This window comes from Leuciscus leuciscus (assembly GCF_965113295.1).
Source record: "Leuciscus leuciscus genome assembly, chromosome: 2".
Taxonomy (NCBI): Eukaryota; Metazoa; Chordata; class Actinopteri; order Cypriniformes; family Leuciscidae; genus Leuciscus; species Leuciscus leuciscus.
The window spans coordinates 4,439,235-4,451,866 of record NC_138726.1 but is presented as its reverse complement, the minus strand read 5'-3'; the positions used below and the strand labels follow the sequence as shown (position 1 = coordinate 4,451,866).

The following is a 12,632-nucleotide window of genomic DNA, read 5'->3' as shown; positions in this document are numbered from 1 at the left end:
AAGTCAAATTTGTAGTTTCTTATGTCTCATTCGAACTACAGAAACGCGACCCGGTAGTTATAGCAGATATAGGGCTGCAAAGCGAATGCAGAAGTGCCGTTCACCCTGTTACGACTTGATGAACCACTGAAACGATTTTTATTTTAAGGTAAAAAATAATCTTTAGTGTTGATTTAAAGGTATGCGACCGCGGTGTAGTTTGTTTATAGCCTACGTTTATCTGTTTACTTCTGGCGACTGAATTTCGGCTTCAAAATTTATAAACGTTGTGTTCATATGTGAAGATTATCACGATGAACAAAACATGTAAGAATCTTTTTGATGGGATTTTTTTTTCTGTTGCAATAATCCAAAAGCCAGTCGAAAAACCCAATTAGGATTTTGTCAAGGGAACCAAGATGATGCTAAATTCTGTGTTGGCCGACACATACACCATCACTGCAGCTCTTAATTATGGATTAAGAACAGGATTTTTGAACAAGTAGATTCAACTGGTTATGTTTACATGCACAACTTTTGTTTCAATCGGACTGAATTCATTCTGATTGATGAATCTGAATGTAGTGTTTACATGAACGCCAAACGTGATCGGGTTGATGTGCGCGTTTATGGAGAGCCTAAGTCCCTCCCCTTCCGGTGGACCACCATGGGACCTTATTTTGGAAAAATATTGTATGGTAGTCAATGGCGAGAGACAACAAGTATTTTGATCTCGTTTGAATTGTGCCCTGAATTACACATATGATGTTTGTCAATTTAAAAGATACATTTTAAAGTCAAGAAAGTCGTAGTTTGATGTAAAACTGTTGAGGTATAAGACTGTGAAAATACGTAATTACAAAGACTACAAACCCAAAAGGCGCACATGTGACGTCATACCTTTTCTCTCAATGAATGAAGCTAACTTTACTGAAGCTAACGTCTGTTATTTTTTCTATAGTCTTACGTTATAATGGTAACGTTACGCCGTCATGCCTGAGTGTTTTGTACCAGACTGCACACACACACAGTGCGAGACGAGAGATGTAGTTCATTGAGTGATTTTCACATAAAACTAAATGTTACTCTTCTGTTTTATGACAAACTGCGACTTTCTTGACTTTCATAATTATCTTTTAAATTGACAAACATCATATGTGTAATTCAAGGCACAGTTCAGACGGAATAAAAAGAAAAGTTGTCTCTCGCCATTGACTACCATACATATTTTTTCCGAAATAAGGTCCCATGAGCCGGAAGCGGAGGGGCGGGACTTAGGCTCTCTATATGTCACAAGATTCAAATCGGAATGTTTTTTTTTTACATGCGCACCACACTGCACGAATATACAGAGTTTCCTGCTGTTTGTGCATAATAACTATTCTCCTACATTAGTTCTTTATTTGTTTTAAACAGCAGACTTAATATTTATCCATTTCTGGTCATAATTTGGAGACAATGAGCAAATGAACCGTGAGAATCCGAAACAAGGACTGGTGGGCCGTTGTCCTGCTCCACTTCACAGTCTCTGAGGGAAATGAGAATTTTAGAATGACCGGATACTAATTAATATGACACCAGAGAATGTCTAATAAGGCGAGAACTTCCACTCTCGGTAAACTTCCGGCTTCTGAACTGGTTGCAGTTCCACTCTGGCTCCACATGAGGGCGCTCACAGGACGAGTGCAGAATGAATGGAGGTCTATGGCGCTATAGCCATCAAAATCCACTTTTTCTCAGGATATAATTTTTTGTCTAGTAATTTGAATGTTGTATTCGAAAGGAGATGCAAAGAAATTACACATTGCTGGGTGTTAGATTTTTTTAGAGTCACTTATTTGCTTTAAAAAGTATTTTAAAATGTCAATGACGTCATACACATCGTACGACCAATCCTTCAGTCACTTTGGTGCTTTCGCGCTCTGCACTTTCTTTTCTCTCGGGGCATCGAAACACAGCTGACACAGGTAAACACACGTGCTAGAAGAGTTTTTGTTTTGTTTGTTTCTGGTCCCGCTTCGGATGCCACGATGCCATCAAGCGGTATCTCTGGTCGTAATCAGTCCTTCACTGACCAATCAGCGTTATTTAGCAGAATGCTAGCGTGTTATGGGCAACAACAACTCAACATGTAAGAAATCGAAAGGACATAAGTACTCGTTCATTAAAATATCGACCTATAACCCATGTTGAACTTGCAAAACCTACAATCAAATCTGAGATTTCTCAACGGCAATCGGGTGAAAGAGACAAATTTAGCCGTCTAGCCCCATAGACTCCCATTCATTTTGCACTCATGGGCGATCGCCCCCAGTGGAGCTATGGTGGAACTACAACCACAATTCGGTACAATAGGACTTAATAGGGAGTGGCCAGGCTCTCCGTAGACGGACTCTGATGACACTTTATTCAACAGGAAGAATGGCTCGTTCCGCGCATCATACGTCATTACGCTAGTTTAACGTCATTGCACATGCGCAGTCCATTCAGTTTCGGTTTTCAATCCGATCAAGTGTTCACTCGATCGGGTTACTAAAGGAATAAACCACCCCTTTCAATCCGATCGAAATGTCGTTCGGATCGAGCTCAATCTAATCGATTAAGTCGTTTACATGAAGGCTTTTCAGTCCGATTGAGCCGTCGATCCGATTACTAACGGATTATTTGGATGCATGTAAACTAGAGCTGCACGATATTAAAGCAAAATACGATATGCGATAACTCATTAAATAATGCAATATTCTATATGCCATACGATAACGCTTAAAGTGTGTAAAATAAACTTAAATTATCTTAAAAATATATTTAAAATTATATAACCTACATATGCGTTTCACATTCTTTTTGTGACGAGAAAACATCCCTCCAGCTTCTGACAGTGAACATCAGTGTTTTACTGTCGCGTAAGAAGTGTTATTTTAACATCAGTGTAAACCACGGGGTTCAGGTTATCCTACATTAGGGTTATTTAACAACACAAACTGAATAATCAAATGTAAAAATAAAACACTGCTTAGTTTTCACTGTATGAATTAAATATATCCTGATTCTTATTAAAGCTACAAAAGTTATTCAGCCGAGAGCAGCGAGTGATTTTCTCTTTGTCTTTTGCTCATGACCACAGTTATTGCAAGCCATTGCGATATACAATTTGTGATATTTTGATAATTTCGATATATTGTGCAGCCAATGTGGTCGGGACTACCTAGAATGAAATGACTGACAACATGTCCTGTTGTTCGTCACAGTCAGACTGGTTAGGACATGACTTTCACAGTCAGTTTAGGTTAAAGTTCATACCAATCTCATGTCTAAGCATGCCCTCAAGCCAGTGCTGGCGTGCTCCTGACAAGTTAATAGTTAGTGTTGGTCGACAACTCTCCACCATCATTACCGCCTGGGACAGAAGCTCATCGGAGAGACTTACAACCACCTGTGGACAGAATCTGACATTACTATTCCTGTTATTTGGCAGGACGCTAATACACAAGCACGTATTCTCAGGTGATATCCACTCACCTCACCGACACAGCCCTCCTTCTGTAGGTACTTGCGTGTGGCGGCCCACACTTGACTCTTCGGTAGCAAGTTTCCCCCTGTGACCTCTTCGAAGTTTTCATAGGTCTCATACTTCCTCAACACACACTCCATAATCCCGACTGCCTAGAAAAAGGCATGAGGTAAGACCAATGGCAATAGTTTTAAGACTCAACCAGCATTATGGCTGCGTTCCAAAACCTAGCAAGCTGCCAACATAAGCAACGTTATGTATTATGGTTTTGTGCTGTTGCAGGCAATGCATTCTGGGCTAGTCTAGTGCATTTGAAGCAATATGAAAGCAGATCACCAAAATTAAACAGCATATAAATCAAAACTGCCCAATGTTACTGAATGAAATGTCGACCCAGGACGAGCTACGGGACTGTGAAGCTTTAGGGGCGTTGATGGACTCGATCGACTCCATCTGTGTTTTGATTATCGTTCTGAATCTGAACTTTTTTCATGAAACTTGCATTCAAATGTTGATAAAAAAAAGAATGCATGAAGCTAGAATAAAAGCTTGTTTAAAAGCAGAGGATCTATTCTATCTTCTGATATATGCATGTTCAGATATTCATACCACCAAATATTCTGGGGCCATGAAACTTTTGTGAAAATTATCAAAAATGCTGGCGCTGGCAACAATTTCCAACCTATTTTGGGGTTCCCTTTTTACCCAGGGGTACCCAGGCCTGCGTAACCAAAATTAACCAAATTGGTTTATCTTTAATCCACCTTTTTTTTTTTTTTTTTTTATTGTAAATTGAAATAATTCCATTGTCCACAGTCCGACAAGTTGTGTAGTGAATCTAGTGATGTATGAAACTCATGTGACTAACTTGAGCGAAATCTGGGAACATTTTCATGTAGGGGTCATGTAGGGGTGGTGGCACAATGGATAAGACGCATGCCTTTGGTGTGAGAGACCCGGGTTCGAATCTACTGTGAGACACCAATGTGTCCCTGAGCAAGACACTTAACCCCTAGTTGCTCCAGAGGTGTGCGACCTCTGACATATATAGCAATTGTAAGTCGCTTTGGATAAAAGTGTCAGCTAAATGAATAAATGTAAATGTAAATTTTCATCTTCACGCAAAACTCCCAAACACACATGGATTCCTATTGAAATGAATGGTGCAATAGAAGGCAATTGACCCTTTGCTAAGCCACGCCCAAAAACCGCCACAGGCCAATCGTGACTTAGCAACCATAACTAGGCGCGGGAGGTCTGGCAAGCTTTCGAGCGAGGGAAACATGCCGAAGCGTTGTGCGTATGAATTGTGCAAATCTGATACCCGGTATCCTAAAAGTTTGGATGGGTGGGTGGAATTTTTTCCCTTCCCGAAACCTTTTGCAGTCCCTTTTGTCTTGCTCTCTCAGATATTTCACCTGTTCGCCCAAAATGACTAATTATCTCCTTGGGAATGTCTGACACCGGTGCATACATACTGTAATAGACGTGCCAGGCGCGAAAGCTTGTCAGGCGTGGCAACAGTAACTAAGGAGGGCGGGACTTAGCGAAGGGTCAATTGCTTACGGAGGCAGTTGACAGTAAGGCGGCTCACTAGTTTTTGGAACAAAATACCAATTAGTGTTATTTAGACATAAAATATATACCTGGGACAGAAAGAGACCAGAGCCCTCTCTGTACTTCTCCAAAACACTGATGGGCTCTGGAGGGGCATATTCAAACTGAGGCTCATACTGATAGTCAGACTGAAAAAAGGTGTGACGCTCCTGTTCCAGGTTTGTGGGACGAAGAGCCACAAGGAGGCACGGCCCACGAGGTGTTGAAGGCGAAGGAAGGGGTCCGATACCCCTGGCAATATGTGGCAAAGAGGTCGCAGGTCTCATTTGACCCCTGCCAGAACGCAAAGGCATCGTAGAGCTCACCGTACATGTGCTCTCACTCCGTCGAAGCCAGTTTCCTGGCCCTAAACTAAGACTTGTCAGGCTTCGCGTGGGTGGAGAAGGGCCACCGCTTCGCCACGGTGGTTGAATCACCTTCTTAACTGGCTGCGCTGCTCTAATTCGCTGTGGTTTTATTTCCAGACTAAGAGGCCTTCGACACGGTGGCTGTTTGGAAGGTTCCCCAGTTTCTCCTTTATTTCCACCGTCTGTCTTCTGGAGTCTTCGCTGAACCTGGGAGCCGCCGTCCCAAGAGGTACAAGGCTGCGTGTGTGGCCCATTGTGGGTCGATTTGTCTCTTTGGGTGATGCTGCCGGTCCTGGCTCGGACTGGTTTGGGTTTCTCCGTTCTGGGCTCTGGTTCTAACATCTCTGAGGCATTGTTTGCGAGCCCTCCTCCTCCATTAGCCTGCTCCATGCAGTTCTCACCCAGATCCAGCACCATCGCTACATCCACGCCTCCGTCCAGCAATGCTGCACACCTGAAGAAGAAAACATACCTCCATTTTCTGATTTAACAGCATCAAGCCTGCAATATAAAAAAAAACGATGGGTTGTTTCATCCCATGTGTGGGTCAAATTTGGACAAACCCAACCATTGGGTTTAAAAATGTAAAGCAATAGTCCATATTTGACCCAAGCATGAGTTGAAACAACACAGCATTTTTTAGAGTGCAGACATTGAGCGGGACAAGCCTCACCCCCAATATACACAACTGCCAAATTTTCTATGTATTGTTATCATTATGATCACCACTTTAATGAGTTCACTAGCAGATTTAACACAGCAATTACCATAAAATGACCAGAATGAAGAGAAAAACATACCTCCACTTTCTGATTCAACAGTTTCAAGGCTGCAATCTAAAAAATGCTGGGGGTTTTTAACCCATGTTTGGGTCAAATTTGTACAAACCCAACCAGTGGGTTTAAAAATAGTCCAATTGTCCATATTTGACCCAAACATGAGTTAAAACAACCCAGCATCCCGCTCAGTATCTGCACTCTAAAAAATGTTGGGTTGTTTTAACTCATGTTTGGGTCAAATTTGGACAAACCCAACCATTGGGTTTAAAAATAGTCCAATTGTCCATATTTGACCCAAACATGAGTTAAAACAACCCAGCATTTACATTGAGCGGGCCAAGCCCCTATTGTCCATATTTGACCCAAACATGAGTTAAAACAACCCAGCATCTCGCTCAATATCTGCACTCTAAAAAATGCTGGGTTGTTTTAACTCATGTTTGGGTCAAATTTGGACAAACCCAACCATTGGGTTTAAAAATGTAAAGCAATTGTCCATATTTGACCCAAGCATGAGTTAAAACAACCCAGCATTTTTTAGAGTAAGACATTGAGCGGGACAAGCCTCACCCCCAATATCCACACTGCCAAATTTTCTATATATTGTAATCATTATGATCACAACTTTAATGAGATCATTAGCCCCTTTCACACAGCAATTACCATAAAATGACCAGAATGACTGGTAAATACACAAACAACGGCATTCTGGCTTTTTACCGTTAAGAGTAGGGTATCAAGTTCGATACTTTTTAGGCACCCTGACAAGTTAATCTCGTCAATGTCAGTGAGCCAATGAGCATGCAGCGTGATTGGCTGTGGCGAGGCATCGAGGAAAAACACAATTTTACACCCAGAAACATGTCTCACACGTGAGGCTGTATAGAGTAAGCGTCCCAAACCCCATAGATGGAAAAGATCAAAAAGTGTGGCTACCTTTCACCAGGCTCGATGCCAACAGCGCCGCGATGCAATATGTGCGACAAGATAATTGCTGCCAAGACCGCCAACACGACAAATCCGATGAAGCACTTGACAGTGCACGGAATAAACTTAAAGGTGCATTGTGTAATATTTAGGAGGATTTATTGAAAGAAATCCAATATAATATACATTTTGCGCCGACATGTTTCTACGGAAGCCCTAAACGGACAAACTACTACAGAGCGCGTTTCGTCACTATGTTGTTCTTCATGCAAAGAAGTTAGCTAAAGTCAGCGAATAAAACAATGATGAACAAGTAACAATAATATTTGCAATAACATATTGTTTTACTGAATAATTAAGTAAACATAATTTCTTAATTTATCTTGGTAAAGAAACCTCATTGTTTAACTGGCTACTCTCTGCTGTCTCAGACGACGACATCACTTCCTGTCGGCCACCGTAACTTCTGTTGGTTGCACTTCACAACCTCACCACTAGATGGCGCTAAAAATCACACACTGCACCTTTAAGACCAGAAAGCTGCTCTGTCCTCGACTGCAAGAAGAACTGGAGCGAAATGAACCGAAACTCAGCATATAGGATACTTGCCTGACAGACATGAGAAATAGGCCTATAGAAAGCTTGAAATGTCTACTTTTCAATCAAATCAAAAACAAATACGCTCTGATTATGTAATCCAAATGAAAGGTGCATTTCTCTCTATAGGCGCGCATGTTCACTGTTTCTGCCTAAATTAATAGGGGGTGAGCGGGGCACAAACTAACGCTGACTAGTTGTAACACAAACGTTTTAAAACTTTCCACACATGCCAGCATAACGAAACTTAGTGTATTTACAAGTTACCATATCAACACTATATAGAGGAAAAAAAAAAAATGCGCCAAAATTAAAAAATCTTTGGAAGATATCACTGACTGAACATTTATTTAACCATAGCAAAGGTAAATTTCTTACTTGTTAATTTTTCATCTCTGTTTTTTGTGTTTATTTAAAATGAGATATTAGAAATCTGATATTATTTTAATCTTATATCTGTTATTTAACAGTTCGTTAATGCTGATCTAACCAGCAGAAGACACTCGCCGGGTTTAAATCACACTGCGTTACAATGAGCCCCTGTTAGAACTATAATATTCTATTCTATTCTATTCTTTTATGAATTCTATTGAGAAACCATGAGAAAAAGGTGAATAAAGACTGAGAGTCAATGTTCAGAAATTATTTATCATTATTATGTTTTGAACTTTGCTGTATAGCTGTGTTTTGCGGTGTGTTTGTTGTCAAACTCCAAATGACTTTATTTTTAATTATGAAAAAATGGCATTATTTTATATGAAAAAGTTAATAATTGTATTTTATTGAGAAAATATTTTAGTTTGTCTTGTGTATTTTTTTTATTAGATCAGATAACATTTTAATTTGTCATATGATCATGTTATAATTTAACCCACCTATGGGGCATGTTGTCACATTTCACCTCCACTCTTTCGGTGTAAATCAAGAAAAATGTATACACTGTTTTGATCAAAACCACATGATCTTACAAGACATTTGTGAAATTAATGTGGGGGGAAATAAATACCCTGAACCCTAAGGGAATTTACACAAACTAAGAAAGTCAAAAAGTGTTAGTTTGTGCCCCGCTCTCCCCTACACGGTGTTAGCAAACCTCATGATTTATATTATCTTAGAACTGTACATTTCTGGACATTACTTGGACACAGTCACATCTGATAACAAATTACTCTGAATTGTAATGTAGAAACATGCATTTTCTGTATAGCCGCTTTGAAACGTGTTTTGTGAAAAGTGCTATACAAATAAATCTGAATTGAACTGAATATTTGATATTCTTGATGCTGGTCTGTTTATTTTTAGGATGACAAAAAAAAAAAAAAACATACAAACTTTTTTAGGCTGTTCTGCCTCATCAAAGTCCAAATGATTGAGATAGCCAATCAAAGTGTAGTTTGATTTCAGCTTCACATCTTAAAGGAACACTCCACCGTTTTTTGAAATAGGGCTTATTCACCTTCTTTCCTACATTTAGATAGGTGGGCAAATGCATTTTTGTCTCAGTGCATGCATTGTTTTAGTTTGACAGGGTTGGCGCTAGCTTAGCTTAGCATAATGAATGGAATCCTTTGTTGCCAGCTAGCATGTCCTGAGTAAAAGTGATATAAAAAATAAAAATAAACCCACCTAATTACTTCTTGTGGCCTGCGTATTCACAACAAGTACAAATAGCGATGCAGATTAACACTAGGCGATTTCCTAAGCAGATATTGACTTATATATTAAGGACTATATTAGGGGGAAGCACAGGCGAAGCACTGCTACTTGGGCGTGATATCTCTGCGCCCAAGTAGCAGTGCTTCACCTGTGCTTCCCCCTAATATAGTCCCAAGTCAAAATCTGCATAGGAAATCGCCTAGTGTTAATCTGCATCGCTATTTGTACTCGTTGTGAATACGCAGGCCACAAGAAGTAATTAGGTGGGGTTTTTTTTTTTTTATATCACTTTTACTCAGGACATGCTAGCTGGCAACAAAGGATTCCATTCATTATGCTAAGCTAAGCTAGCGCCAACCCTGTCAAACTAAAACAATGCATGCACTGAGACAAAAATGCATTTGCCCACCTATCTAAATGTAGGAAAGAAGGTGAATAAGCCCTATTTCAAAAAACGGTGGAGTGTTCCTTTAATTAAACCACGTGGGGGAAACGTACAACCCAATAAAATAGATAAAAATAATCAACTAAACAATTACATATGCAGAAAGCACATGCTTTGTGCTCAAAATGAGCCTAAAATGCCAAATAAGAAGCCTAATTAGGGAGGGATAGTAAAGATCAATATCCAAAAGCACAAACATGAATTATTATTTTTTTTAATTGGTTACACTGAAGTACTGAGTAATATTAATGAACTACATGCACTTAATATAGTGTTAGGGTTCGGATTAGGGTGTGTTTATCATGTAATTATGCATAATTTATAGGCTAGTTATTACTACAGTATTGTAATGTGTAATAATGACACTAAAATAAAGTATTACCCATTTTTTTTAAGTTGTAATTACGGGAAACAGTACAGTTTACCGTTTGTGGAAATAAAAGTGTTAAATACAATTAGATATTTAATACAATTAATAATTTAATATTTTTTTTTCTTTTGTTCTATTTTTCACAATGTGATTGTTGGTGACTTGTATTAAAACTAATCGAGTTAATACCAGTATCATAATAACTAATTGTAATAATTGTACAATAAATCATAATAACTTAATAATGTTAATAATAATAACTTAATAATAATAAAGTTGTATCGTCCCTGTTATTTAACTAATAGATAATAACAATTGCTTATTAGAAACTTCAGAAATATAAACAGCATTTGGCTGATTTTTATAATTAAACATGCAGTTTTTTTAACCTCATAATCATGAAAAAATGTGCTTTTAAAAAACAGCAGCGGCATTTAAAGTATATTGTATAGTACATTCAAAATGTTCAATGAAAACAGTACACACACACACAAAACTGATCAGTTTAAAACATTGAGGAAAACACTCTGAAGGAAAGAGAAAGATTGGAGCTAAAACAAATACTCAAATCCCAGATAAAGTGAAATTAACAGTTTTTTTCCCAAAATAAAAGTCAGATTTTTCAGATCTACTGTTGGGATACTGTCTTGTTATTGGATAATTAAAATAAATTATAATGGGAACTTTATGCATTTTAAAATTCTTTTTACATTAGCACCGTTTATGTAAACAATACTGTGTTGTAAAAGGTCTCGTTTAGTGCATGATGGAAATAAAACAACCATAATAAAAGTATAACCTTGTGATCGAGATTCCTGTTTCTGGCTAATTTTAAAAATGAAAACATGGATGGCTACAGCTTTGTCAGTGCATGACATCAACAGCTCTGACAATAACACTGTTTATCCACAGCGAACGAGGCATTATTATAAAACAAATAAAGCAGTTTGTATATAAAAAGACGCAACACGTACCGCGCAGCGCTTCTTTACAGGCAAATAAATAAAGTTCAGTTCATGTTGGACTTCCACCCATAATATCAGCGCTTCAACTTCAGTTCAGATATGGAGGAATAACGGTACAGGACGCCGGGAATACTGGGAGTTTGGGGTGGGATGGCTGGGATTGCGTTGCAGCAAATGACGCGCTGGCGCATCCGAATGACGTGTTCGCGTCGCGGTCAGTGTGCGTGAGCCTGTGACGTCAGCGCGTAGGGGAGACTCGATCTGTCACCACACCGGGGCACCAAAGATTGTTGTTTTATTTGATCTGATTAATAACATTATATTATTGGCAAAAAACATGAATGATGTTTTGTTTATTTTGTTCATTGAATATGGTTACAATAGTGTTCCCCTAAACAACAAATTACTATCTGAAATTTCTGACTCTTTGGTTGAATTTAAACGTGTGTATCTTACTGATAATATTATTATGAGGAGATTTTAACTTGGTTATGGATGAAGCGTTATATTATTATATTACCAACATCATATTATTGGCAAAATGCTTTATACATAGATTCTTTAAATCTCCCCCTTTGTTTGTTATAGTCAGAAATGAAATAAAATGCTTCTCAGATGCCAGAATCCAATAAAACAGTGCAATGTGTTTGTATTTTATAATCGAATCTGTATTTTATAATCTAATTATTATTATTTAATTTTATGTTGGCTAGTATTAGGCTATGCTTTTTTTTTAGCCCTTTTTTCTTCTTCTCTGTATATTGACTGTTTATGCCATTTTGTAGTATTGGTAAGTATTCAGATTTTGTATTCAATAAAATAAAATAAAAGATCCCATCGACCCTTCAAAAAAAGAAAAAAGTTCAATAAATTGTCAATAAATGTATCTCAAAGTAGATTTAGTTTACAACTGTGATTTATCTTTACAATTTTGGTCTGATGTTAGTTCTTTTCTTTTTGCCCCAAGAAAGGTGAATTATAAATTCTCTCTAAAAGATGTTATATGTTCTTTCACACACAGAAGCAAAATGTCTGAATATGTGGTGAACTTCTACATCTTGCATGGGAAATATTACATCCATAAACAAAAATTTGCAAAATGCATATACCTAAATGTAATTTATTCTTAATCGAGATGGAATCGCTAAAGAAGTCGTTGAAGTTCATTAAAAATAAAAAGAATAATCCCTCTTTTATACCCTCCATATTAGATAAAGGTTTTCAGCAATGGAGAGATTCAGGAATTCTCGCAGTATGGGATGTACAAATGTATGTATAATATGAATATATATCATTAAGAACTGCAGAAGAAAATGTATCTTGTTAGATTTTGTATGCATAAGGAAAAGACGGAGGATCTTCAGATTTAAATTTTGTTAAGCCTATCTGTACACTCTATTTCTCCAATAAAAAAAATAAAAAGAATGAAATTTTGTTAA

The 12,632-nt window shown here is 38.0% G+C and overlaps 2 protein-coding genes and 1 long non-coding RNA gene across 4 annotated transcripts in view; 2 read left to right on the top strand and 1 right to left on the bottom strand.

The window, feature by feature from the left end:
• The window catches only part of csnk2a2a (casein kinase 2, alpha prime polypeptide a), a 25,870-nt gene extending 20,162 nt beyond the window's left edge, over positions 1–5,708 (top strand). Inside the window, exon 12 of the mRNA XM_082161031.1 lies at positions 5,572–5,708. The gene's annotated coding sequence lies outside the window, so the exon portion shown is untranslated. The remainder of the gene's footprint in view (positions 1–5,571) is intronic.
• The window catches only part of kiaa0895l, an 18,014-nt gene extending 6,142 nt beyond the window's left edge, over positions 1–11,872 (bottom strand). Inside the window, exons 1-4 of one of the 2 annotated variants that reach the window (XM_082160981.1) lie at positions 11,203–11,872; positions 5,137–5,908; positions 3,499–3,642; positions 3,280–3,412 (exon numbers count right to left, since the gene is read on the bottom strand). In XM_082160981.1, coding sequence (XP_082017107.1) covers positions 3,280–3,412; positions 3,499–3,642; positions 5,137–5,871 — 1,012 coding nt within the window. In that variant the 5' untranslated portion in view covers positions 5,872–5,908; positions 11,203–11,872. Of the gene's footprint in view, positions 1–3,279; positions 3,413–3,498; positions 3,643–5,136; positions 6,579–11,202 lie in introns of those variants that run through there. The other variant, XM_082160982.1, reaches the window with a different exon arrangement.
• On the top strand, positions 6,414–9,022 carry LOC309492228. The gene is made up of 2 exons (XR_014203485.1): positions 6,414–6,506; positions 6,575–9,022. It is a non-coding gene; the product is annotated as an uncharacterized lncRNA (long non-coding RNA).
• Positions 11,873–12,632: the final 760 nt, after the last annotated feature.